This window comes from Neovison vison, chromosome 2 (genome assembly GCF_020171115.1).
Source record: "Neovison vison isolate M4711 chromosome 2, ASM_NN_V1, whole genome shotgun sequence".
In the NCBI taxonomy this organism is placed as follows: Eukaryota; Metazoa; Chordata; class Mammalia; order Carnivora; family Mustelidae; genus Neogale; species Neogale vison.
The window spans coordinates 161532959-161556847 of NC_058092.1; the positions used below are offsets into that span (position 1 = coordinate 161532959).

General features: G+C 39.8%; 1 protein-coding gene across 6 annotated transcripts in view; it reads left to right on the forward strand.

The window, feature by feature from the left end:
• The window catches only part of RYR2 (ryanodine receptor 2), a 535490-nt gene that overhangs the window by 122564 nt on the left and 389037 nt on the right, over nucleotides 1-23889 (forward strand). For all 6 annotated transcript variants that reach the window (XM_044239419.1, XM_044239420.1, XM_044239421.1 and 3 more), the window contains 3 exons: nucleotides 1841-1953; nucleotides 9720-9819; nucleotides 10536-10632. In XM_044239419.1, coding sequence (XP_044095354.1) covers nucleotides 1841-1953; nucleotides 9720-9819; nucleotides 10536-10632 — 310 coding nt within the window. The remainder of the gene's footprint in view (nucleotides 1-1840; nucleotides 1954-9719; nucleotides 9820-10535; nucleotides 10633-23889) is intronic.

Consider the following 23889-nt stretch of genomic DNA (forward strand, 5'->3'; position numbering starts at 1 on the left):
TTATTTATTTATTTTAGAGGGAGGGAGAGTGGCGGAGGGGCAGAGGGCAAGGCAGAAGCAGACTCCCCACTGAGTGCAGAGCCCCTCATGGGACTCATCCTAGGACCCTGAAATCACGACCTGAGCTTAACCCAAGAGTCAGCCACTTAACCAACTGAGCCACCCAGGCTCCCCAAGATAAATACTATTTTTGATTTTTATTTCATTTTATACAAGCTCAGTCATTCCTCTGTGTCTTTGCTAGATGTTAAAAAGTTTTTTTCTCTTTTGATATCCTTCAGCAGCAGTTAGATGAAAAAGTCTTCAGTTCTCTTTCTCAAAAGGAGTAAAGAACATGCATGATCTAGAATTTGTTTTCATACACTGAGATGATTATATAAGTCAAAACAACAAAATGAGGTAGTCCCTCTGCCTACATCTGATCCACTTATACTACTATTTTCCCCATAGCTTTTTACTTCATCTGAATTGCTGCTGCATTATTATTATTTCTTATTTCTTATGTGCTTTGATCAGAATTAAACTCCTAAGGCAGATGATTTTTTCTTCCTTGTTCATCGATGCATCCCCAGCTACTAAAACAATGATTGACAAATAGTGGGTGCTTTATAATTGCTTGAGTGAATGAATGAAAACTCCCTGCAACTCTAAAAATGTGAATTGAATGAATAATGAGTCCTGTAAGGTGACGTTCAGGTAGGACTATGGTGTGTCTAAGAAAAGCATCTCAGGGTTCATTACAGACTGGCTGTAAGAATGCTTGAGAAATGTTACTGGATGATTAATTTACCCATTTATGCAAATCAAATTTTTATTTAGTGCCTGTAGTATGCTAGTAGGAGCTGGGGAAACCCCAATGAACAAAACACATAAAGTTCCTGCTGTTACGAAACTTATATTCTGGCATTGGGGAATTAGCAAAGAAGAAAAAAAAAACAAGTATTAGGGAAAAACAATAAAGCTGGTGAAAGGGATGGAGTAAGTATTAGATAACAGATACCACCGAAAAACTATTCTCATTTTTGGATAAAGCTTGCATTTACATTCTAAAAGGAACTATAAACAGGTTGAAGAATTGTTTATATAAATTTATACTGTAGCTAATGGGCCTGGAGAATGAATTGTTATGTGGCTCAAGAGGCTTATGCTTGACTAGTTCTAGAAAAAATGATTTGATTTAAGTGTACCCAGTTATTTTTATAATGTATCTTTCTATAGTAGGATTCTTTTATATAATTTTACCCTTAGTTTAGTGGAAACTACCACCCATTAAAATAAAGAATAAAAACAAGGCACAGAATAGTAAAATTTCAGTGACAACACTGTATCTATTTTTAATCTGTGTCCCCCACAAGTAGAGTTTTAAAATTGATACAACACAACTGTTGCATTACAACACCCCAAGTCCTTTTGAAAATCATGTGCCAGAAAACTAGATATTTGTACAGAGAGCAGTGAACATGGGATTATGTAAAGAATGCAGGAAGGTCAGCATGACTGGTAAATTTGGCCTAATGGTAGCATAAATAGCTTTTTAGAGGGGGGGAGACACCAAACCTCACTTTACAAAATGCCACAGCGGGGTTCCATGAGGAGAATCTTTGCATTTCAGTATGTCTTTATCCTGAGTTAATTTGGCCTCAGTCTTTTGATTTTCGTGGTCTGCAAGACGAATTTACAGTCAGTTTCAAACTTCGGGAAGCTGTGGGAAGGACGGTTTTATTCATTTGTTAGGAGACTGATTTGGAAGCCTTGTTTTATTTTCCTCTTTCATTTTGGAGCTGCTGGCAAGAAAGATGTATTTCAGAGTGAGAGGTGCCTCTTTATGTTCATCCTGCAGGGGAGGCTTGCTGGTGGACCATTCATCCTGCCTCCAAGCAGCGGTCGGAAGGAGAGAAGGTTCGAGTCGGAGATGACCTCATCTTGGTCAGTGTGTCCTCTGAGCGGTACCTGGTAAGTGGGCCCACGCGGTCACGTGTTTGGTGGTGGGATCAAGCGCAGGCCAATCCCGCTTTCTCTGTAGACTGCGAACGATCTAGGGAAGTTACTTAGAGATAAATCCGTATCTCTTCTTGATGAGTGACAAATAACTCCTTAAGTAGGGGAATAATGTGACCTTTGTGGAAGTGTGGTTTCCCAGGTTTAAGCTTCCCTGGTACCGTTCGCTCGTGTGTTTGTGAGTCTGAGAGCACCTGTTCTTAGATTATTGTACCAACGGCATGGAAATGCAGTCGAATCAGGAATTCAAAATTCTGTGGACCTTATTTTGTGCCCAGTGAAGAAGGCTATATTATGGAGGTTGTGAGTACCAATTCTGACATCTATGAAAGCAGGTGGTTATACGAGAAGCTCGTACCTGTTGAGAAAGGAGAAATGGACACAATGAGTTCTCCTCTCTCATCCACACGACATTGTTTCAGAGGGCAGGGGTTAGCAATGGGAGAAGGGAAAAAGAAGGTCTTATTTCAACTTCGGAAGTGTATTTTATTTCTGTGGCGAGGCCATGATATATTTGACTTAAGTTACTTAGTGAACTGTATTTTTGCCAAAGAATAATCCTGTACCAAAGTTTGCAGAAGGGTGAAGTCAATGGGAGTATGAAGGAAGCCAGTGCAAAATATTCTTTTTATTTTAAGGTTGAAAAAGTAATTAGACAAACAGGAGCGCTTGACTGGCTCAGTCAGTAGAGCATATGACTCTTGATCTTGGGGTTGTGAGTTCAAACCCCACTTTGGGTGTAAGGGATTACTTAGATCTTTAAAAAAAAAAAGAAAGAAAGTGAACAGGTATAAATGGAGATATTATAAACATTACATGTCTATTTCTATAAAAAAATTCCAAACACCATAGTGAATGGTAATTGAAATAAAAATCAGAAGTAAAACATTGTTTCAGTTAAGCACAGACTGGTTTATAGAAAGTGTATTCTGACTGGCATAAATCAAAATATTATTTATGTGTAATGAATTTAGGATTAAGTAGGTAGTTGGTACCCCCTGCTTCATGAATATGGGAGTTCAATTGGGTTTCAGGATATTGGAAGTCAATTTCGCTTACCAACCCATTTAGTTCCAGTTTTGAGAGAAGAGCAGTTTTGTTTTACTTGCTTTGTGGAAAGAGGTAATAAGACAGGGAAATGACGAAACAGTGTTCTTGTAACTGACAGGGAGTATTAAATTAAATGGAACAGCTAACATTGCCTTGCTAAAGGGAGGCCTGGAGCATTTCTCTCCTTTTGTCTCTTAACCAATGGAGGTGGAAACAGGCACCCTCCACATTTCTAGGACAAGTGTGTCAGCTTGTCAAATAAGCATTTATTAAGCCCTTGCTGTGTGCATATGCTGTGCATTAAGGTGCTGTATGTCTTGATCAGGAGATAGACATTTTCAGTTGTAGTTTTACATGGAAACCAATAACAGCTAAAAATAGTCCATGAATACTTTTAAAGATCTACAGATCTTATTTTGATTTTGGCATAACCATGCATGTTTTTTGCCATATGACTTGTACTTTCCACTGAAGGAGTAAAAAATGGGCAATCTCACCAGGGCTGCGGCTTCTTGAATCAATTCTGCTACCACTTTTCAGAGAGAGGCGTGTAATTGCCTGAATTCTAGCTTTCTCACTTGCAACATGATGATGATTATACTTAACACAAGGTTCCTGGGATGAAGCAATGAGATAATGAATTTGAATATGGTTTGATTGAAAAAGCACTATACAAATAAGACCAATAATCCTAATGCATGAGGCTCACCTTCTCTTGCTTTTAGAAATCAATAAACCTCATGATTAATGAAATCCACAAGTTATGTTCGAGATACCTTTTAGCCCCCTTTTTTTCTTTTTAAAGATTATTTATTTATTTATTTGATAGCCAGAGATCACAAGCAGGCAGAGAGGCAGGCAGAGAGAGAGGCGGGGAAGCAGGCTTCCCGCCGAACAGAGAGCCTGATGCAGGTCTCAATCCCAGGACCCTGAGATCATGACCTGAGTTGAAGGCAGAGGCTTTAACCCACTGAGCCACTCAGGTGCCTCCCCTTTTAGCCCTTTTATGCAAGTTCCTCTTCTGGTAACCTCTTTGAGAGCTACATACGGTGGCCAACCAGACTGTTAAGATTTCTCTTTCATTGGGTAACAGACTCCGTGCTTGTAATGCTCATCTCTGAACACCTAGCATGTCGTAGAAAGCACGGGAAGGACCAAGGGCACATTGTGTGTGGTTACTACCATCAAAGAACTAGTGGAAGAAATGAACCAAACACCTAGGGCAATGTTTGAGAATACTACAAAGGCAGTAAGTATGTGTTACTGTTTAGGGTATAAGATACAGAGATGGTTAATTATAATCTCATGTTGCCACTGTGGTTGATTAGAAGGATCTAGAGAAAGTACATACAGGCAAGAAGTGCCGGAGTTAAAGGTCTTTGGAATATGGCAGTTGGAATAATCCACATACAACTGGATAACTAAAAATGGGCTGTGTGTCTATGTATTTTGTTTCTTGGTGTAAATATGATCCTGGGCCAGTCACACAACTTTTCAAAACCGTCAGTTTCTTCATCTGCAGTAAGGTGATGATAAATCTAGCTCACAGAGGTTTTAGGAGGATTAAGTGCTTTGATCCAAGCAAGACTGTAGCTCCTTGAATGGTACATGTACGAATTGCTTATGAGTTACCACCAATGTTTACCTGGAAGGTTTGTACTTATTGAGAAAGGTTAAGGAAAAGGCAGATACTTCATCAGAAGAGAAAATCAGAAAGGGAGCATGAAGGGAGTAGGGTAGCTGATTTTAAATAAAGGCTTGTCCTGGAAAGCCAGGTTCACATTCTGAGAAGTCTCTGGTGTCTTTCCAAGGAAACAAGTTTAGAACTTTGGCTGAAAAGCACAGTCCTTATAACCAACTACTCTAAATAAACATTTCTAGTCATTGATTTTATGACTTTTTGTCATTGGTATCCATTGACCTTGATCTGTTTTTCATCCAGGAACAGTGACGAGCTAAGGTTAAACCATTGGAATGTGCATTTGGTACTCTACTATAGCTCATAACTGTTGGAATGCTAACTGGGTTAAAATGGACGGACTGTAAGTGACTGATTTGCAGCCTGTGCTCTGCAGAGGTGCCTCATGGACGGGAGAGGGTGCTGTGTTGGGTACTGGGAGCCCCCAGGCTCCGTCCTCCTCTGCTTTACAAGTTGGACCTCCCCGCTTGATTTCCCAGGAATAAAGGGTCTTTTTCCTAGAGATGGTTGTAAATCATTCATCCAAATACAGTCCTTTCTCATCTGGCTATTTCGTATTCTAATATGGAATGATATCTTAATCTCCTTTGTAGGGCTCGCCAAAAGGACAAAGAAATTCCTTTGCTCCTATTGGACTACTTGTTTTTTCAAGAAGACTTGGGCAAAGCAGCTTAAATATAAGAGAAAAAGACAATTTAAAATAGAGAAAACATGGTCAAGTAGGTATTGCTGACTGTGAATCTATTTCAAACTAAACAAGACAAGGTAAAACAAGCTTTACTTATTTAGAAAGATGTAAAATCAGCCTGTTATGCACAGAAGTCTTCAGTCCATGGATTAGATTGCCTGCTTGGAAATGTTGATTTTTGACTAATTTTTTCTTAACTAGGTCAACTATAGAAATAGGGTTTTTTTTGTTTGTTTTTAAGATCCATGAGAACATTGCCAAACAAATGTCTGAAAGGAAGAACAGAGCCCCACGATCTAAAGAGTGATGACAGGGGCGCCTGGGTGGCTCAGTGGGTTGAGCCGCTGCCTTCGGCTCAGGTCATGGTCTCAGGGTCCTGGGATCGAGTCCCTCATGGAGCTCTCTGCTCTTCGGGGAGTCTGCTTCCCTCTCTCTCTCTCTGCCTGCCTCTCCGTCTACTTGTGATCCCTCTCTGCCAAATAAATAAAATCTTAAAAAAAAAATAATAAAGAGTGATGACAGATGCTTGAAGAAGACTCTTTCGGGCTTCCTAAGAATTTCCCTACCTCTTCCCCGCCCCATCTCTGAATTTCTGATAAGAGATGCTAGTTGTTTTGATGGTAGAATAAGTTGCTGAATTGCCTCACGTTGCATAAAAATATCGATAGCTAAGAAGGACCATGACCATAAATATTTCCAAGCTAATGATGGCGTCAACCAGTGCATTATTTATTTATTTACTGTGAGCTTTTTCCTTTTTTTCTCTCTGGGGCTCAGGTGATGGAAGCGTAGGATATTACACGTGGAAAGAGTGTCTGTTCTGTGCCCCTCATTTTTTTTTCTCAGAAGAAAACAAATGAAGCTCGTGTGGTGATATGTCTTGCTTACTTGTGTTCCCTGTCACTGGATGGTAATTTATCCAGAATGTTGCTCACCAGGGCCCAAGTGCCTGATGCTTAGAGAAGTAGATGTGTTGAACAAATGCATCCGATAAGGGTTGAATTCAGATAGTCTAAAGAAATTTTTGTGCTAAAGACTCCGTGGGCAACCTGAGAAAGCCTGTTGACTGCTTGTCTTCGTAAGGTTTCATTTTATTTTATTTTTTTAAATTTTTTATTGTGTTATGTCAGTCACCATACAATAATACATCATTAGTTTTTGTTTTTGTTTTTTACATCATTAGTTTTTGATGCAGTGTTCCAAGATTGTAAGTTTTAAAATGCACAAAATAGATGCACAAGGTTACAGAGAAAACTAAAATTTATCAAAGTGGAGTTCTGATTATTTAGAATATCCTGTTTCTGAGATTTTGTGCTTCGATCATAGAATGTCCTGTTCCCCAAAACACCGTTCTGGGACCACAGCAGCCTTGGTTGCCTCCACTTCTGAGTTCAAATCTGCGTTTGTTGACAGATCCTCTACTGATTCCTGTGGTCATTAGATCTTGAGAGTCACTAACAGAAAGGTCAAGGTGACCTTTGCTGATGGGTTGATGCTCCCATGGTATGTAAATTCTAGAGTAGTTACATGTTTCAGCCTAAGGTCCACTTTGCTTTCAACCTCGGCCAACATTGCTTTTGCTTTAAGGAGTACTTCCTTTTAGTGACTGAAATTGTTACTGCATCCTGAGTATTTAATGTGACAGGCCTGACCTGATGTTGTTCTTCCTCAGACTTCCCTTTGCTGTTTAAGCAGCAAAATTAATGAGAAGCGTCCAAAATAATAAGGCCTGGAGAATATTTTCTTGAGAAGAATGGGCATTATCTAGATAAGTTTATACAGTGTGATATGAACTTGAAATTTTTTTGGACTTTCTCTGACTGAAATTTTCATACTTTTATGATCCTCTCATATGTAGTATTTATATCTCGGCTTAGGTAGGATTTGAAAATTGCATCTTAACCCACCTCCACACCCCCATTATTTTCCCATAGCAGTGGCTCCATATTTTGTGAAGTACAGGTCCTTGTACCTGACTTCTCTGCAGATCCATGTCTCACTGTGTTCTGAGCATGTGCTCTAAGCCCCACAGGTGAAGCTCTCTATTTGATGTTCCCATATCTCTCCATCAGAGCATCTTGGAGGGCTAGAGAGGTCCAGGCCACTTTCCATTATGATGTTTGTGGTATATTAAAAATGAAAATCTCCAAGCTTGTTGACAAAATGTAAATTGTCTCGGAAAAATTTTGGCACGTTTTAAACATTTCTACTTAGTGCCTTATCATTCATTATTAATACACATTCCCAAATCCAGTGTATGTACCAACTTACTTGAGGACGGTATCTCTAAATACCAGACCACACAGTTCTACTGACCCCTCAAAGCCCTCATCCCACCCAAAATACATCTCTGGTGCAGATGTTGCCTGTCCTCAAAGTTCTGTGTGACGAACCATGTTCACGTTAGGTTGGCTAAAGTGTTCATTTTTCTCCATTCCTGTAGCATTTTGATTACATTTCACCTAACAGTTTAAAAAAATGCTGCCTTGTAGCATTTTGCCTATATATTTAACCTTCCCTTCCCTATGACAAGCACCCTCAGGGTCCAGAGAAGGTGTTCCCTTACTATTTAACACAGGCTTCCTACACAACATGTTCGTGAAACATGGTGAGCTAACAAATGATGGCATTTATCGTCATAAGGTATGAACTTTCACTCGAATTTAAACGTAAAAATAGAATCATTGTTTTGAATTGTCTTGTAATGGTTTGGGAAAATCCATATGGATGTGTGTGTGTGTGTGTGTGTGTGTGTGTGCTGTTATTTTAACTCAGATCATTGAAATAGGCATATTTATAGAATATGCCTAGAATAAACTTCAGAAAATTTTTTTGGTTTGTACTACTTAGATTCTAAAGGTTTGGTTGGCTTCTCCATGTACTTGCTTAGTGAACAGTGCTGTTCAATGTGGGTATACAGTCGTGAACCTGTTTCTAATAGCTTAAGAAATGGGGAAGAAATATACACAGAACAATGACATCGTGTGATGATTGCTTTGAAGGAATTTGTATTTTTCTTGGTTGCGGAAGCAGAGCGCATACGACTTATTTGTAAATAGTTAAATAATATTAATACTGGGGAAGAATTGAATAACCAAATCTCAGCTGGGATTTTGTGGCAGTGGGACAGGCTCAGGCTAAGGGGTAGTAAACAGGCCCATCTCCTTGAGAGGAACAGAGGGGTCAGAGCAAGTGATTGCTAAATCTGATGCATCAACTGGTAAACTTTTAATTTTTTTGATTAGAAAGATTATCGATAAGAAAGATGTATATGTGTGAAAGGTCAAAACTTCCTTTGGTTTTGTTCCTAAGAGAAAGATGGTGAAATGCCTATTTTTGCTAGTGACTTGAGAATGGTATGCTTCAGCAAGAGGGTCTTGAACAACCTGTGGAGCATGGAAGTGTGATTGTAATCACTCTTCATCTAACCTGGAGGGTCAGATTTCAGGGGAAAATCTAGTACAGTTAAAGACTTTAAAAGCTTGGGCTGTCATCAGCTTTGGAGAGGTGTTGCAGAAACAGTACAGGAATATTGGTGGTGTTTACTGAGATGACTCTAAGGAAAATGTGGTTGTTCTGTGTCTCTTTGAAACTCTAGAGGCAACGAAGCACTGATTAGTAAAATGAGCAACACATATTTGGCTGGACTCGTAATTTTGTTTTTCTTTACTAATCATTTGATAACTCATATATGATGGTGCTCAGAGATAGGAAATATGTTATTACTTTAGCACATTTCTATTTTTAAGAAGGAAAATCTGAAATTTGTAATATCTGAATTTTGGAGGAAATTCAGTGCCCCGGTTTGAGATGCGTATTAGGAAACATTGCCACCTAACGGCTATTATATCAAATTGCAGATAAAAGTTCCCAGAGGACCCGATAAAACCAAGTAGATTTTACCTACCTCACCATCAAAAAACTGTCACAGTGTGATATGTAGGACACTTAATTACAGTTTCAATGATAAGTGCCCACTATACCTGAACATTTTTGTCTACCAACGAACCTTAAAACAAATAAGTCTGTTTAAACACGTTTATTTTCCTAGTCTTGTTTGCATTTCCTGATGAGTTACTTAGAATGAGGTTGAAAATGCCTGCAGTCAAATAGGAACTCTGATTTTCCTTCTGCTGGTCTCTCAATGACTCAGTGACAGGACTGAAATAGATGCCGTCTGTGGACATTTCCCAGTCTGCAGTGTTAGGTTCCAGCTGATAAGAGCACTCACGTAGTGAGCCTTCCAAGCACCTGAAGAGATGTCTCCTTTTGCCTCTCCTGCAGCATTTGTCTTACGGCAATGGAAGCTTACACGTGGACGCTGCTTTCCAGCAGACTCTCTGGAGCGTGGCCCCCATCAGCTCAGGAAGCGAAGCCGCCCAAGGTAAAAACTCCACTTCTGTGAGAGGGCTTGTCCCAGCTGCACAGTTGACAGTCATCTCTGGAATTGTAATAATGAGCAGATTGTTAATTAGAGCATTTTGTGTTAGACCCTTCCAGAATGCAGATACGTGACATTTAAGAATCTCAGTTAAATCGCTATTTAGAAGTGAAGTTTGTGTGAACATTGATCTTTTTTTTTCTATTCTTCTGCTACTGCTGCTGCTTTTGCTTATTTGTGTGGGCTTTATGTGTGAGCTTTCTAGATGTTATTCACTCCAGTGTTTTGGCCTCAGGGTGTTGCTGAGTTAGGCTAACATTGAGGTTTCTCATCGTCCACGGCTGGGTGACTTAGAGCCAGATCACAGTAGTGTTTATGCATAAGGATTTCTCGGGATCCGTCTGCATTTATGTTCTGATTGTTCTCATTTATGCTGGTTCAGTCTGATCCTACCCATTCTTGTATATGAAAGGGAGGATTTTATGGGGTTGAGGGTGTGTTTTCTAGTGGGGACATGACTACCCATGGGACTCAGACACCATGATTTCAGAGGTGGCAAGCAGGTGACACCATTCTTCTCTGTGATTTGGGCCAGGCATTGAAGCCTCACTAAGCTTTTGTTTCTCTGTTTGTGAAAATAGAAGATGGGACCAGATGATCTGTCCGGCTTTCAGCATCTGACCATGACCGCTCAAATGTGACTGATTGAATCTTTACAGGGTATCTAATTGGTGGTGACGTCCTCAGGTTGCTGCACGGACACATGGATGAATGCCTCACTGTCCCTTCAGGAGAACACGGGGAAGAGCAGCGGAGGTTGGTACCAAGCCCTGCACCTTGAGCCTTGCACTTCCTTGCTTGGTATGGTCATTGAAGGATATGTCTGTTCTGGTCATCCACATAATAGAAAGTGGGCCACTATCACTTCCTCTTTCCACTGAAGGGATCCATGTTTTGGCCTCTTTAGAAGTTTTCTCTTATATTCTATTTTTATTACTTGATAGAATTGCTGAAAATTTTTGTAAAAATAAAACATGATCAGAAGTATTGGCTAAGATATACAGAGCAGAAGGAGTGAGTACATTAAACTACTTACAACTTCTTTAAATGTTCATTAGTTTTGATTAATTTTTCTTTTTGGCATATTTCATCTCAAATTCAGTTTCAAAGTCAGAGTTCTCAAACAGCACAGAAGTTCAGGACCTTTTTCTATTACCTCCCACTTATATACATACATAATGAAATGGACCACTCTTCTTAATACATTACATGATTATAATACCTCTCTCACATTAATATTTGGTAACATTGGGTGGAGACTGAAGTTAATGGAATTACTGGGAAAAGTGCACAAATAGTGCAAAGCCATAAGATGTTTAGGGTGATTTGAATGTTCTGCTTTGCTTGAGGAATTGGTGGGGGAATTGTGAGTTGAACACACAAGGGATTACTGCAGGAGAAGGCATTGTCTAGATGTTTTATTATAGGCTTTCAATTCTTTTAATGGACATTGCTCATAATACTAACATCATAGAGCAGTAACTGTTACACATATTTATTTTTGGTAACTTAGAGAACATTTGGAAAGTTAATACTCATTTAACTAGCTGTTGCACCTTGGGGAAATTCCCTTGGGGACCTGCGGGTTAGTCATGCCTCTCTGACCAGACAGATCTGGCTTATAGTGTCCAGTGAAATGCAGAGCCTGGAAAATTCTGTCAACAAAACAATGCTCCTTATGCTAGGTTAGGAAGAGGATGTTGATGGTGTTGATAGGGTTTGAATAAAAGACAAGAGGGAATTCAAAAGGCAATTGGTTTGAGGACTTAATTCCAAGCAGAAGAATAAACATAAGACTCAAGGGGATGACAGCATGTTCTGGGAGTAGCATCCTTACCCAGAGTGACCACAGGAAGGATAGAATCAGAGGTGGAAACTAGACAAGAGGGACCAGTGTGGTCAGCTTTTGAAGGATCCTTGGTGCCATTCCCCTGGATGGGCTTTTTATTCTGAGGGAGTTAGGAAGGCGTGTGGCACGAGGGTGAATTGGTCAGGTCTCTTGTAAAAGAAATAGATAGATCTGATGGGCAGGAGGAGCATCAGTCAAAGATGAGGAGAGTCCAGATCAGGGAAGCCAATTAGGACAGGGCTGCTTTTAGGTATTTGTGTGGGGGGAGGGGAGAAAGTTGCCCTGGAGAGTGGCCATCAGAATGGAGACATCTACCCAGACCAGTGACATGTTAGGTCGTATTGACTGGTTTAGGGATGAACTTCTGTGGACTGTGAGGGGATGTATCTGATCCACAGGTGTCCTGATGTTTCTGATTTGAGTGAAGAGACACAGTACTAAGGATGTAGGAGACATATTTTGTACAAGGATTGAGTTAAAGTTTGGATAGTGGTGAGTACAGAGGGTCTGTGGGACATCAGGCAGGAAATTAGAATTTTTGTGTCTTTCACCTAGACAAAGCTTGGCTTGGATGTAAATCCCAAGCACACAGGGGATAGTTGAAGGAATGGGAGTCCTAGGTAGGGAGGGCAGAGCTGGGATTAAGGGGATGTGCTTGTCTGTCTGGGCATTGCTTTAAAAAAAAAAGTCTATAAAACCTTGGAATAGATGAAGGAGAGAAGAGTCCAAGGGTGAAGTCTCAGAATGCTGCCATTTAAGATGTGCATGGGCCAGAAAGTGTTGGCATGATGGTTGAGTGGAGAACCAGGGAGGTTAGTCATGGAAGCCAAAGGAGGTTTGAGGGGCAGATGTGTTAAATGCTGTGTTATGTGTATATAGACGTAGGAGCAAAAAGAGGTTGTGTTTTGGTTTTGGGGGTCTTTATTCCATGATTTGTGAAATCAAACACTTAAATGATTCTTAGAGACTTTATTCTTAGAGACTTTATTCTTTCTACAGACACTAGAGAGAGTTGTAGTTAAGCGAATGGTCTCTGGAGCTAGACAGCCCTGGGTCTGGGCCTGAGCTCTGCCACTTCCTACTGCAGGCCCTGAATTTCTTGAACTGTTGCTTTGCTCCTTTGTAAAATGCAGCTTAAATATTAGCTGCTGCTCTGTGGGATTGTTGCGAAGATTCAGAAGAAAAGCAGGTAGAGTACTCGATGCAGATTAAGAGGTCAACAGATTCTGTTGTCGCTGGCATTATTATTTAACAGAAAAGCAGCATATAGTCAAATAAGGAAAAATTTGAGGGACCCCCAGGCATGTGGATGAAAGCTTAGTAGAGCATCTACTTTGGAGGAAGAGAAGCTAAACTCTAGCAAAGAAAATCCTCTCTTCTTTGTATTGAGTGGTGTAGGTGTGGGGTGAGGAAGGGCTCCTGATTGTTGTAGCTAAAGTTCTGAAGCCAGGAATGAATGAGCAAAGTTTTTGTTGTAACAGTTGAAGGTTTTCTTTCTCAAATAAGACTATTCAGTGTCTGAAAGACCTTGGATTTCCTCAGCTAAGCTCCATGGCAATAAGTACCGTTTTCCATATCTCCTGGACATTAGAGCAACTGTGTGTTCGGTAGGTGTTTTCTTATTGAATGGATTTTTCTCCTGATTCTGTACGTAGCTGGTTATTACTGCAGAGAAAACAAGGGGCCGTTTCAGAGATATTTTTCCTATTGTTCTGGACCCACTTTCCCTTCGCACACATGTGAAAGTCTGTCCTTTTGCGTATCGTTCTTGATTTAATGTTAATTTGTGTAACAAATTAATCTCATTGTGTATTCAGTTCATCATATCACAGCTCTTTCTAGGAAGTGATGTCAGTAAGAACACATCCATTTGTGCCCTTTGTATAGCATGTTTACGCGGACTAAATTAGATTTCAGTAGATGTCAGATCATGACTCGAAGGAGAACATGAATCAGAAATAGGCAGTGGGAGCCCAAAGGCTATTGCTTCCAAAAGGAGAGTTACATTTGCTTTGATTAAATGGCGATATTGGGCATTGATTTGCATAGAATGATAACAATAATTTCTTCAATTTTACATTCACTAAGCACGCTATTATTTCAAGTCTTGGTGTAAAAATTTCTTTATCTTTCTTCTCTTATCTGGAGTCATTTTGGTGCCTTAGGTGACTTGGGGAGGCAAAGGGCAGCTCAGCCTGAAGGCAGAAATTCTTTAATTGATATGAATCCATACTGGGGGAGAAAAATAGCATGATAAGCTAGGACTATGTATATATCTGTTGATTCATTAAAAACAAAGAAGTGAAAATAATTTGACCTTTGGACAGCAACTTGAAAGCTGGAGAAGTTCCAGGGAAATATGTAAAAATTTCTTTTGCCTCACAGCACTTTGCCATCTTTGTGATCTGCTTAGGCTCCTTAATTGTGTCATATTATTAACATCAAAGAGCTGAGGTCAAACCAGATTTGTCATAGGAAGCATTGGAAATGGGCAGATGGCCAGAAGTAACCGTTACCTCCGAGTAAGTTAGGAACATTTTGGTCCTAAATGCTCTCTTCCTGACTGGCTCGGTCAATCCGTCCATGCCTCTTTCCACTGACACAACTATAATTGTAGCAATAGAAAATGCAGTTCAGGGATGGGTTCTATTATTCTAAGACCAATGGAGTTACCTTTAATTTCCCTTTGCATTTAAATTTGTACGTGGATGTGATCACGTAGGCATTCTCATGAGAGGATTAATTAATGAATTAATGAAATTAATTCATTAATTAAATTTAAAATTAAATTAAATAAATTAAAATTAAATAAATTAATAAAATTAATTAAATAACATTAAATAAAATTAATAAAAGCTCTTGGAATGAAGAGCATATGGTGTCCCATTCAATTAAGTGGAATCGAGTGGGCAAATGAGGCCCTCCCCAAGTCAAACTAAATTCATGGTCTTCTCCACTCTTCTTGCTCATCTTACGTGTACAGTTTGAATTCTGACCTTTATTGTGAAATCTAGCAGCAGTATAGATTTATTTTAAGTTTCTTGAGATTTTTTTTCCAGGAAGAGCTATGGCTCTAAAACTACTTATGGTTTACAATTTATCTAAATAACAGTAAACATATCATCTATATGGGTTGTGAGCATTTGGGTAAAAGGGAGAGATACTTTAAGTGTTAGCTTTAAATTGTAATTTCTTAGTTCTTACTCAGGCTCTTCAGACAGTGAGAATACATTAAGGAGAAACTGGGATTTGTCAGATGCAACATAGTGTTTTAATTATTGACGTAAAAGTAAGCTTTCATTCTGGAGGCTGGAAATTTGATTACCAATTTTCATTTCGAGCATGACATATTTTATGTAGGGAGTATTTTCTGTCCTAGGTTTTGTCTCTGGATTGCATCTTACTACTTTTGTCTGTTTTTATGTGAAGCGTAATAAAATATCAGCAAAGGCATTCCCTTTAAGTGCACACACACTTACTTTTGCATTAAATATGCACTGTCTAAATGAAGCATGCCATAAACTTCTAAGTTAGTGTGTTTTAAAATGGATAGATTAGGGGAATATTACTGGGAATTACAGTATTAGGGGAATATTTTTTGAATAGCATCATTTGTATGGGTTTTTTTTTTTTAAAGATTTTATTTATTTTCGAGAGATCGAGCAGGAGTAGGAGCAGAGAGAATCTCAAGCAGGCTCCCTGCTGAGCCCTGCTGAGCATGGAGCCCAGTGTGGTCTCAGTCTCATGATTCTGAGACCATGACATGAGCCTAACTGACTGAGCCACCCAGGCATCTCCCCAACCCCCGCAAAAGCATCATTTGTAAGTTAAAACAGGTAATGCTACACAGTGCACGCGTAGTTTTATTCAATCAGTAACAATTTGTGAAGTGACCATCATGTTCTGGGGGCTGGGGTTATAGTAGGATATAAAAAAGATACAGTGTCTCTTTTCTCAAGGAGCTTTCATTCTAATAGGGATATGGGACAGCGAAAACATAAGTGCTCTTATTTGTAAATGCCCACACATATGGATACATCCCTGGTAATCTACAAGGTGATGATAAAGGCTTTTGGAAAGAAATAAAAAAGGGTGACAACGGAATGGAGAGGGTCCATGTTTCTGTGTGTGTTGGAGGGAGGGAGAGAGGGAAGAAGACAGAGTTCGAGTGAGGCAGTGATCAGTGGAGAGAGGTTGTAACTCTGTCTTATCAGGCATTACTGTTGGCACATACTTGCTCTGTTTTGCTACTTTGAAATGCAGGACAATTGAGTTATTGTTTCCGACAATATCTGGAAATAAATGCTCCATTTGCTTTCCAGAACATGAGTCAGCGGACAGAAGCTGGGCCATATGTATGCATGACAGTATTATTTTTGCCTCTTTGCCCCTTTTGTGATATTCTGACGATTTAATGAGCTTTAGTTGTAAATAATTGATAAGGCGTGAGATGGGTTTGGTACCAGGGATGTAATGTCTCTCAGTCTGGCTTTGGAAGAGACGCATGTTTCTATCTGTGTACACAATCAGATGACTAATACTGTTACAGAATTTGTATGCCCTCAGTCACCACCTAGGAGGAAGCTCATAAAGCCACGTTCTGGCCTCCTGAGTGATCAAGGAGATAGGGTTATTCAGTGAGGGCTTCTCTTTCCTCCTCCTCTTCATGGCCTGTGTGTACCTGTGCAGCGTGGGTCTGGGAGCAGCATGGATTTACTAGGCAATTTGGATGAAGAGTAAGTACATAGGAGAGAACTATTTTCTATCCTCTACCTCTGGTCCCTTGAGACAGGTGCACTCTTCTCCCCAAACGTAAACTCCCTGCTGATTGCAGAGAACTCAGCACTTTATTTCAGTGTGTTCTCATTAAGCAGACTGGCTTGGTCTTCAGCCACCCTGTCAAGGAAGCACTGGTCTGGAATGCACTGTTTTAAAAAACACGGGCCTCAAAGTCCAAAGATTAGAAATATTCATAGGAATTGGAGCCATTGGATTTCAGTAAAAATGGGGGGAAAAGAAAGGACCCGAAATGTTGTATGCTCTTAAAGTTGAGGACATTGAAAAAGAGCCAAAAGAATGAAAACATGAACATTAAAAAAGGAGAAATCCTTCAGTTATTTTCTCAATGCAATTAAAAAATTTTTTTAAGATTGATTTATTTATTCGAGAGAGAATGAGAGGGAATGAGAGCCAAGCACCCACACACATGGGGGGACGACCGGGAACAGAGGGAGACTCCCCAGTGAGCATGGAGCCCGATGCAGGGCTCAGTCCCAGGACCTTGAGATCCTGACCTGAGCCAAACCAAGAGGTGGAAGCCTAACCAACTGAGCCACCTAGGTGCCCCCTCAACAAAATTCAGTGTCATTCTTTACTTGTCCATGTCTCGTTTATTCGCTTAATCTAGGTATATAAGCAATATCTTTCAGGGGGGGAAAAAAAAGAAGAGCTTCCTCTTCTTTTTAATTTCCGAATGCCATTGTGGTTATATTCTGGTTGGCATGAAAAGCAAAAGCAGCAACATCTCTTTTGCTGTTTTTCTGCTCTAGTGCTATTTACGTCGTTCTTTATAATAATGATTTGGAGTCGAAGGATCCTGTTTTTAATCCGCGATGATTCATTTACATTTATTTGGACGTGTCATCCCCAAACCTACCTGTTTTCTCTTGTGCAGCAGTTTGAATAGAAATATCCTCACAGGCTCAGCCCCTGAGTGAATACATGTTTCGTTCAGTGCTGGGTAGGCCTCTACTTCTTGGTTTCGCTGTTGCTATGATGACATTCCTCTGACAGTTTGCTTTCGCACCTGCCCGTGGCTCAGCTGCTCAGCCAAACACCCTCGTAGGCACAGAGAGGAGTGTTGCAGAAGCACAAATTCTTCTGTGACAAATGTGTCAACTCAAACACTTACAATTTCACTCTGAAATAACCTTTGAATTCTGGGCTTACTTTTCCGTCACTTCAACTCCATTCCTTTAATGCTTAGTGAGGAACTAGTATGGTGTAGGCATCTTGGTGTGTGCTCCGTGTAGTGAGCGAGAGTCAGCCCCTGTCATTTTTTTTTTTCTTTTTCTTTTTTTAAGTTTGGTGGTAGTTTATTGCATAGCAAGAGATAACTTGAAATTTTTTTTTCCAATTTATTTATTTTCAGAAAAACAGTATTCATTATTTTTTCACCACACCCAGTGCTCCATGCAAGCCGTGCCCTCTATAATACCCAACGCCTGGTACCCCAACCTCCCACCCCCCCTCCACTTCAAACCCCTCAGACTGTTTTTCAGAGTCCATAGTCTCTCATGGTTCACCTCCCCTTCCAATTTACCCAAATTCCCTACTCCTCTCTAACGCCCCTTGTCCTCCATGCTATTTGTTATGCTCCACAAATAAGTGAAACCATGTGATAATTGACTCTCTCTGCTTGACTTATTTCACTCAGCATAATCTCTTCCAGTCCCGTCCATGTTGCTACAAAAGTTGGGTATTCATCCTTTCTGATGGAGGCATAATACTCCATAGTGTATATGGACCACATCTTCCTTATCCATTCATCCGTTGAAGGGCATCTTGGTTCTTTCCACAGTTTGGCGACCGTGGCCATTGCTGCTATAAACATTGGGGTACAGATGGCCCTTCTTTTCACGACATCTGTGTCTTTGGGGTAAATACCCAGGAGTACAATTGCAGGGTCATAGGGAAGCTCTATTTTTAATTTCTTGAGGAATCTCCACACTGTTCTCCAAAGAGGCTGCACCAACTTGCATTCCCACCAACAGTGGAAGAGGGTTCCCCTTTCTCCACATCCTCTCCAACACATGTTGTTTCCTGTTTTGTTAATTTTGGCCATTCTAACTGGTGTAAGGTGATATCTCAATGTGGTTTTAATTTGAATCTCCCTGAGGGCTAATGATGATGAGCATTTTTTCATGTGTCTGATAGCCATTTGTATGTCTTGATTGGAGAAGTGTCTGTTCATATCTTCTGCCCATTTTTTGATGTGTTTGTCTGTTTCGTGTGGGTTGAGTTTGAGGAGTTCATTATAGATCCTGGATATCAACCTTTTGTCTGTACTGTCATTTGCAAATATCTTCTCCCATTCCGTGGGTTGCCTCTTTGCTTTTTTGACTGTTTCCTTTGCTGTGCAGAAGCTTTTGATTTTGATGAAGTCCCAGAAGTTTATTTTTGCTTTTTTTAAAAAGGTTTTATTTATTGGAGAGAATAGAGCCAGAGCAGGGGGAGGGGCAGAGGGAGAAGCAGACTCCCCTCTGAGCAGACGGGGCCCAGGACCCCTGGATCATGACCCGAGCCAGAGGCAGACACCCAACTGGAGCCACCGACACACCCCCATAACCTGAATTTTTTTTAATTGTAAGGTGTTACATGTATTTTTTGGCCTCAGGAACCTGGGAACTCTTTGAAGGCAGGACCACACTTTGGCATTTTTGGTACTGTTAGTTGAATCTTGCAGCATGACTGATGAAAGCCTGGAACGTGCAAGGAAAATATTACCAAAAGCCCTAAGATAACAAAAGAAGTACAGAGAAATGCCTGAAATTTGCTAATCTATCTACAAAATTATTTATTTTCTGCATATAGTTCACCTGTGAATGCTTCTCTTCCAGCTCCTGGCCAGAATCAATGTGATAGAGGCCATTTCTTTAAATACTTCTGAAAAAGTAAATACACTTTTTTTAAAAAAACATGTTGGTTTATGGGATACCTGGGTGGCACAATTGCTTAAGCATCTTACACTCGACTTTGCCAGCCCCTGTGTTTAAGGAGCTTACGTTCTAGTAAGATCTTGATACTACGTTCAAGAAGAAGCAAATGTTATTCTGAGAGTGGCCAATCTCAGTCTTTTTACAAATTAAACTTGAGACAACATCTCTTACCATTCTACCCTATGAGGAAGATTAGCAAGGTGGGGATCTTTGTCGATCTTTGATTTTGAAGCAATAAGTTTATTTGCCTATATGAGTTAGTAAAATGAGCTTTTCTTTCCACTAATTGGTTTGAATCTGCTATTCACTATCAGCTGTAAGTAGAAATTGTCTGTGGGTCATTTTTCTGTGAACCTAATTATTTTCCTTATTATAGTCATAGATGAAACTTCAATATCTAGTGTCTGGTAACATATCAGCACAGCTGAACTTAATGTGGTTGGGGCCATGTTGGTGGTAGGACTGTCTTTAACTGCCCCATTCAAATAATGGCACTTGTCACAAATAATGGCACTTGTCACCAGCTACCATTTATTATCTTTACTGGTGGTCAGTCTCTTCTGTTGACCATCCATTCGGTTTTCAGCCAGGACCACATTATCCATTCTTGTTAATCTTTAACACAGGGACACATATATGGGAATCTGCACACAAATGCTCATTCTTTCGTATTTGCAAAAGAAATACCTAGAGAAAACAAGTCATGCATTTTACTGTAGGTTGTTTAAGGAGATCAGCGTTAAGGAGAGTGATACTTGCATTGACGGCCACTCTGGCTCACTCAGCAAGATCGGAGGTCTCTCACTTGTATTATTTTGGTGACTTCTGAAAGATTGTCATCTGCTTGTACTTCAGGGAGGGGAAGAAAAGATGTCTTACTAAATCACACCAACCTGAGTGATAGAAAACTGCTTTGGGGCCCATGAGTCCCACATCCTGGGCTCAGAGCCTTCTCTATTAGAAGCACCTTGACAAAACTCCACAGGGAAGAATCCCTATTCTTGTAGCAGGAAGCTGAGCCATGAAAAACAGTGGTTTTCAAAAAAAGAAGAGGGTGGTTTTGGGTATCTTTGACAACCTAATGTATGTTACACATACCTAGAAAATTCACATACTTGCCAACATGGAAAATTGTTTCTGTGATGTTAATGTAGGATTTCTCACTGAATTTTCCATTATTTCTCCTCATTTAAGCGGTTAGTGGTACCTGTGTTTTTCACCCCCAAAGGGGAGGTTTCTGACTTAACAGAAAGTTTAAGTTTTGTACAAGGTACTTCTCTTCCTATTATTCCCTAAAGACTAAATTTGAGGAGGTTGTTCTGTCTAGTTTCTTAGAAGTGAGAGAGACAGATTGTCTCTGAAAGAAAAAGAAGAAAAGAAGGGACTTTTCAACTTAAAAGACTTTTGGGTGGAACAAATGGATGCCCATAGGCAAACACAAAGCAAAACAAAAGTACAAAAAAAAAATAAAAAACCAAAAAACTGAGCTGAGCTTGGACCCCAAAGCAGGGTGTGATCTCACAACCCTGAGATCATGACCTGAGTCGGAGCCAAGAGTTGGATGCCCAACCAACTGAGCCACCCAGTTATCTATCTTGTGTGAAAGATCACACATCTATCATGTGTGATAGAATATTCATCATTCCCCGTATATTTTCTTATTCTCTCTTCTATATTATATTTCCCAATCTTTTAACCATCAGTGTTTTAGTCTGAATTCTTCTGACCTAAACTCCAGTTCACTAATTCTCTTTCCAGCTACTTCTAAGCTGATGTTGGTCACCTTAAAGATAATTCTAAGGATAATTCTAAAAAGTGATTTTAATAATAATAGTAGTTAGGTTATTTCAAACCATTGTACCCCTGAGAAAAACTAAAATAGGTAAACCATCCCCTAAAATCTGTTTGAAGATAATGGGGAGCAAAAAACCCTCCAAAAAACAAAAAACAATAACAAAAACAAACAAACAGTAAAAATACATGGGGCTAGTTTCCCAAAATACAAGGAGACCAGAGAATTGAGTTTAACATTTGGAACAGCCTCTTCTCTCTAAGGGGTTGCAGTGGACGAGGAGCAGCGAATTGGGCAGGGCTGTGGTGTAAATCAGAGTGGAAGTGGATCAAAGCTGTTACAGGGCCCCCCCCCAAAGGAAAGGCACTTTCTAAGAGCTTTCCCCTTGAAGCAATGGTGAACCAGAAACAGACCAGCCCTCACAACTATTCAGACTTGGCCTAAATAATACTAGTAGCTGTTTGGATTAAGATGATGTGAGATTGCTTGTGACCTTTGACCACTGTACCTGCCAGAAGCAAAAAAGTGTATCTTTTGGGAGAAAATAGGACCTAGAACTCAAATGATCTCTATAATTTTCTATATATGATGTGTGATAGTCAAGATTAAATGAGCTCTTCTGTTTCAACCCCAATTGGTATAGGAGAGTAAAATTCTGGCACTAACTACCCAGAGTTACCAGATTATACAAGTTAAGGACTTAAGTCTTTACAAAACTGCCCTTTTCTCAGACTCTAGCTTCAAATTGGGTGTGAGATTCTCAGACCATCTGTGCTTCTTACCAACTGTATACAAATTTGGGTGTTCCCCAATCTCTTTAGATTCAGGAGATCAGGACAGTACTATAATTATGATTTCAATTTTATTATAAAGCTTACAAATCAGACCAGTCAGATGAAGAGTTGTATCAGGTGAATTCTGGGAGGGAATGAATACAGAGCTTCTTTACCCTCTCTCTGTGGACCAGGATACATTAAATCACTGTGTCCACCATTCAGGGAACTCAGCTGGGCTTTGGTTCTACAGTGTTTTTATTGTGGTTTTATTATGTAGGAATGATTGATTACATATTCTACTACATGACTGAACTTAGTCTCAGCACTTGCCCCTCCCCGGAGGTCAGATTGCATCAAACTTCCAACCTTTTAGTCATCACTGGTCTTTCTAGCATGGCCAACCCCCATGTTGAAGCCGTCATGGGCTGACATGAATGAACTCATTAGCCGAAATTGAGTTGTGATTCAGGGGGTTCCTGAAAACCAAAGCCCCTGCTTTCATGTGGAAACTTGCAAGGTTTTAGAGTCTCGCTCCCAAGAAGCAGGGACATTGGTCAGCCAATTTGTTTGTTATACAACACAGGCATATAAGATAGGAGTTGACCAAGGAGCAACAGCAAACACATGATAGAAACAAGGTCATGGATACACAGATAATAGAATTACCACAAATATAATTTAAAATACTTATGATTATTATGACCTAAGAGTTAAAAGATGAAGAAATTTATTAGAGAATTGAAAGGTATAAAAAGGGATCTTGTATGCATTCCTAAAATGAAACTGAAGATTAAAATAACTGATATTAGAAGCTCAGTAAATTCAACATCAGCCTAGAAGTAGCTGAAAAGAGAATTAGTGACCTGTAGATTAGGTCAGAAGAATTCAGACTGAAACACTCACTGCTGGTTAAGAGATTGGAAAATATAATATAGAAGAGAGAATAAGAAAATATATGGGGAATGATGAATGTTTATCACACATGTAATTGGAGCTCCCAAATAAAAAGATGAAGAAGGGAGGGGAGCAGTGAGAGAAGGAGAGAGAGCAAAAACAAGAAAGCTTGCAAATACACCAGAACACAGGCAGTGTTTAATACAACTGCTTAAGCATTCTGCACAACTGACTAGGTGTATTAAGATACAGATTTAAGGACTGTGAATCCTAAGATGGACAGAAAGGATACTTAAGACCATGAGAGTAAAACTACAAACACAAAGCACAAAACGGAACACTTAAAAACAGCAAAAAAATATATAGTAAAACATAGCAAAAAAACCCAAACGTTTAGTACCTTAAAAGTGACAATAGTAAGATTTACATCTCACTTTGTCTAAGAAACAGTTGGAGACATGAGATATAAACTTCAAAGTGCTTAAAGAAAATAACTGCCAGCCTGATGACCATTTTGTGTACTGAAATCATTTTTTTAAAAAATGATTTTATTTATTTGAGAGAGAGAGAGAGAGATCTAGAGATTGAGAGATCATGAGCAGGAATGGGAGGGATGGAGGAGCAGGAATGGGAGGGATGGAGGGAAAAGCAGACTCCTTGTTGAATGGAGAGTCCAACATGGGGCTCAATCCCGGGACCTGGGATCATGACCTGAGTCAAAGGCAGACACCTAACTGACTGAGCCACCCAGGCTCCCTTTAAAATGGCAGTTTTCCAAAGAAAAAGCTGAGGAATTTTATTACCAGCAGCCTTGTAGCAAATTGTGGAAATATTAGAGAGTGTTCTTCAAGTAGAAGAAAATGTTCTCAGGTATAATTTTGGAGATAAAGGGGAGAAAAGAGCAGGAGGAAGGCAAATATGAGGAGAACTTGTAAAGACTTGATTAAATAAAATGATAATGGCAGTTGTAAATCTTGGTTTTTA